Raw genomic sequence first — 3,464 nt, forward strand, 5'->3', positions numbered from 1 at the left:
TGCACTTGGAGCTAGAACTCCACTGCCATCACACCGATGTTTGGGCAGTTAAGGAGCAGTGCTGGCACAGCACCAAGACTCTTTCTCCAACCCCTCCAAAGCCAGGAAGCGGAGGATGGGCAAGAGGAGGGAGGGGACATCCCCAGGGCAGCTGACCCATACCAACCATAGGGATATTCCATAGCATGTGATGTCACACTCAGCAATAAAAGGTGGGAAAGGGGAAGGACCGGGGGGAGCTCTCATTCTGAAGACATCTGTCCTCCCAAACAACCGCTCTCAGTATTGAGGCCGGGCTTCCCAGGAGATGGCCAAACATCACTTTTTGAGGGGAAGTAGAGAATAAGTTTCTTTTCTCTCTGTGCTTCCTTGCAGCCTTTGCTTTTTTTTCGCTCTTACTTTTCCCTTATACCAAATTCCTTTCTTCTCTCCCATCTTCTTCTGAGTGGGGGGAGTGAGAGAGTGGTTGTGGTGGAGTTCACCAAAGGAACATAAGACAGACCACTTGTCAGGGCAAGGCACATGCTGCAGATCCTGCTCATGTTGACATTCACTGGCATTGTTATCTTTGGAGATTTTCTGGGATTTGGTGTGATTCTTCTTAGAAATGGACAACTCTATTCATCAAACAACACGTTGCTTCACTGCTACAGACTCGCCACATGCTCACTGCCACGTGCTAAAGGATGTGGACAGCACAGCTCTGTGAGCTGCCATGCAGATCCCAATCTTCTCCATGAACAATCTCCTTCTGTTTCAGGACACCACAGGCAGTGAAGAGGATTCACTGCTTCGTGCGGTAAAGTTTTTTTGAAGAGAGGGAGAAAGTTCACACTGCCGGGAGGGTATGAAAGGAAGAGTTGGGGTCTGCAGGGCTTGGAGTGTCATTCCTTTGGGTGTCTGAGAGCTCCACATTTGAGGTGTGCTGAGGGAGGTATGGGGGAAGACAACGCAACTAGCCAGATGCTGCCAAGCCAGACAAGGTGTTGGTGGGGGAGATAGAGGGAGCCCAAACATCAGGGAAGCAGAGACTGCCAGCAACGTGGCCCTACGTGGGTGCCCCCTGTGGCCCATCAGAGTGTGTGGAGGTAACCCACTGATCCCACATAATTTTCTCTGTTGATTTCCCACCCCTTGCCCTATGGAACAGGTTGTCCTTGTCCCCTCTGGGCTTGTGGCATCCCACACCCCAATGGAGACAGGTTCCTCTTGCAAATGCTAGGTTATCCCACCAGAACAGGACATGACCAGAGCCCCTGGGCTGCTGTGCAGCATGTTTCCTCCCTTCATTCTAGAGATATGGGAGAGAAATCAAGGTGTCTTCAGCTCCCAGAGGAAACAGGAACATCCCTATGGAGCAGAGGTCCCCAGGGGAAGAATCCACAAGCACAGTGGAGAAGAATCCCCTGACATCAGCTACAGCCAAGCAGGGAGTGTGCAGAAGAGAAGGCAATTCTTGCTGGGGAGGTGAGGACCACACTAGGAGAGGAGACGAGAGAAGCCCTTTCCCATGATGTTGCTCCCAGAGTCTGTAGAGCCCCCGACTCTGACAGTCCTTGGTGGTTGCTCCTGCTGGAGAAAGGAGAGAGAGCGGTTCCTTGCTATAGCTGTTGGCAGAATGAACTTGTGTATCACCTCAGTCCTTCACATCCTGGCAAAAGGTAGGCCATGCCAGATGCTGTGCTGAAGCATGATCAAGGAAGCTGTACCTGCTCTCCATGCCCAGACATGATGTCCAAGATCAGGTGGTGGAGGAAAGGTGAAAGTGAAGTAGAGACAGAGGGCCATCCCCAAGACAATTAGCCATTCCCAGTAGCTGCCATCCTTTGGGAACATCTTTGTCTGAGCCTCCATCCCCAGCATAGCTCCATCCAAAGCAAGAGGAACACTCTTCCCCAAGATCTGAGGCCTCCAATGTCAACAGAACTTGTCTAGGTGGAGAAATTATGAGTCAAGGACTGGTGTCCTTTGGCTGTGGAGGAGCTAGGGAAGTCTTCCTCAGCTTCAAGAGACACTGCCTGAAAGATGAATTGCTGCAGTGTGCCCCACCCTCCAATGCATAGAGGAGCGAGGCATTGGCCACAGCTAATTCCCAGTAAGGAATGGCTTTCTCATTTAGCCATCTCTATGCAGATGGAAAGACCAGACCAGGACACACAGTTGCTGCAAATGTTTATTGAATCTCAGGAGGGAAATGAGGAGACTCCAGGAGGAGGCCCTGAGAGTGGAGAGCAGCAGGAGCAGACAAAAATTCTTAAACTTTTCCTTTGGCACAGGTGCCACAGGGCATCCATCTACTTGGACCCACAAATGGAGAGAGTCTTGCAGGTCACACCAGGCTGGTTTCTGGGGGCCTCACAGAAAGCAGAGGGCAAGAAAGAAATGAGAGAAAAAGTGTGAGTGAGTAAAAAACAAAAAAGGTACACATTGGCCATGTTGTCGGAGACAACATGTCTGGCCTCTTCCTGTCTGTCATTACAGGACAAGACAGAGATGGTCAGCTCCTCTTAAAACAACAACACAAAGTTTGTTCTTCTGTCCATTCTTGTCCAGCAGCATGTTCTGAGTTCCTGGGGTCCTGGTCTGGGGCACTGTCTGGCATCTTTAGCAGGGGCGGCACCTGCTGCCACAGTAGCGGCTGGAAATGCAGGAGAGGTCACAGCACCCAGAGGTGATGGGGACTCCGTCACAGCTGAGGATGCTGCCAACGGCAGCAGAGGTGGAGGATCCCACAGCGGTGTTCTGCGGGAAGGAGCTGAGGATGGGGCCGGGCAAGGTCACTACCACAGGAGAAGGCTGGATGACGATGGTGGAATTCTGGCACTGCCTGACGCAGGGCTCGTTGCAGCTGCTGGCCAGCGGGGTTGGGCCACAGGGCTGGCACGGCAGGCAGGGCTGGCACTTGTCATAGCAGGACATGTCTGGGGGCAGGAGGTTCACCTGGGAGAGAGGGCAGGGAGGAAGCAGAAAATGGGGATGCATGAGGAACAGCCTGTCACTGCACCAAGACAGAACCAAGGCACAGGCAGGGCTTTGAGTTGGAGGCTGTGCAGGGATGTGCAAGGGCTTTTTGGCCTCATCCTGCCAGGGCCCAAAAAGAGCCACCAGAGCCTATTTGGCTACAGACTAGGCCCTAGTAAAGGCCCAGTCTTCCTCCATGAAAAACCTCCCCACTTCCCTCTCCCACGACCAGCAGCCCCAAGATTTGGCATGGAACACAGCTGATAACAGCTGAGAGGTCCATGGAGCTAAGATCTGCTTTTGGAGGATGTGGAGGATAAGAAGGGGCATCACACTCACCTAGTTCCCAAGGAGAAGAAGGCCAGAGAAGTGGATGAGAGAACACAGAGCTGGGCTGGCTTTTATAGTGGGCTTTAGCTGCCCCATGTCCAGAGGCATCCCTTGAAGCAGGGACTATTTTCTGACAAGCTCCTCTTGAATGCAAAACATCCCACCTAATGATA

At 52.4% G+C, this 3,464-nt stretch overlaps 1 protein-coding gene across 1 annotated transcript; it reads right to left on the bottom strand.

Moving 5' to 3' along the window:
• Positions 1-2,275: 2,275 nt before the first annotated feature.
• Positions 2,276-3,447, bottom strand: LOC118160026 (feather keratin Cos1-2-like). The gene is made up of 2 exons (XM_035314559.1): positions 3,301-3,447; positions 2,276-2,940 (listed from the first exon to the last, which is right to left on the bottom strand). The coding sequence occupies exon 2, from the start codon at positions 2,917-2,919 to the stop codon at positions 2,605-2,607; it is 315 nt and encodes a 104-aa protein (XP_035170450.1). The 5' UTR covers positions 2,920-2,940; positions 3,301-3,447; the 3' UTR covers positions 2,276-2,604.
• Between the last annotated feature and the right edge of the window lie 17 nt (positions 3,448-3,464).

This window comes from Oxyura jamaicensis, unplaced genomic scaffold (assembly GCF_011077185.1).
Source record: "Oxyura jamaicensis isolate SHBP4307 breed ruddy duck unplaced genomic scaffold, BPBGC_Ojam_1.0 oxyUn_random_OJ72960, whole genome shotgun sequence".
Taxonomy (NCBI): Eukaryota; Metazoa; Chordata; class Aves; order Anseriformes; family Anatidae; genus Oxyura; species Oxyura jamaicensis.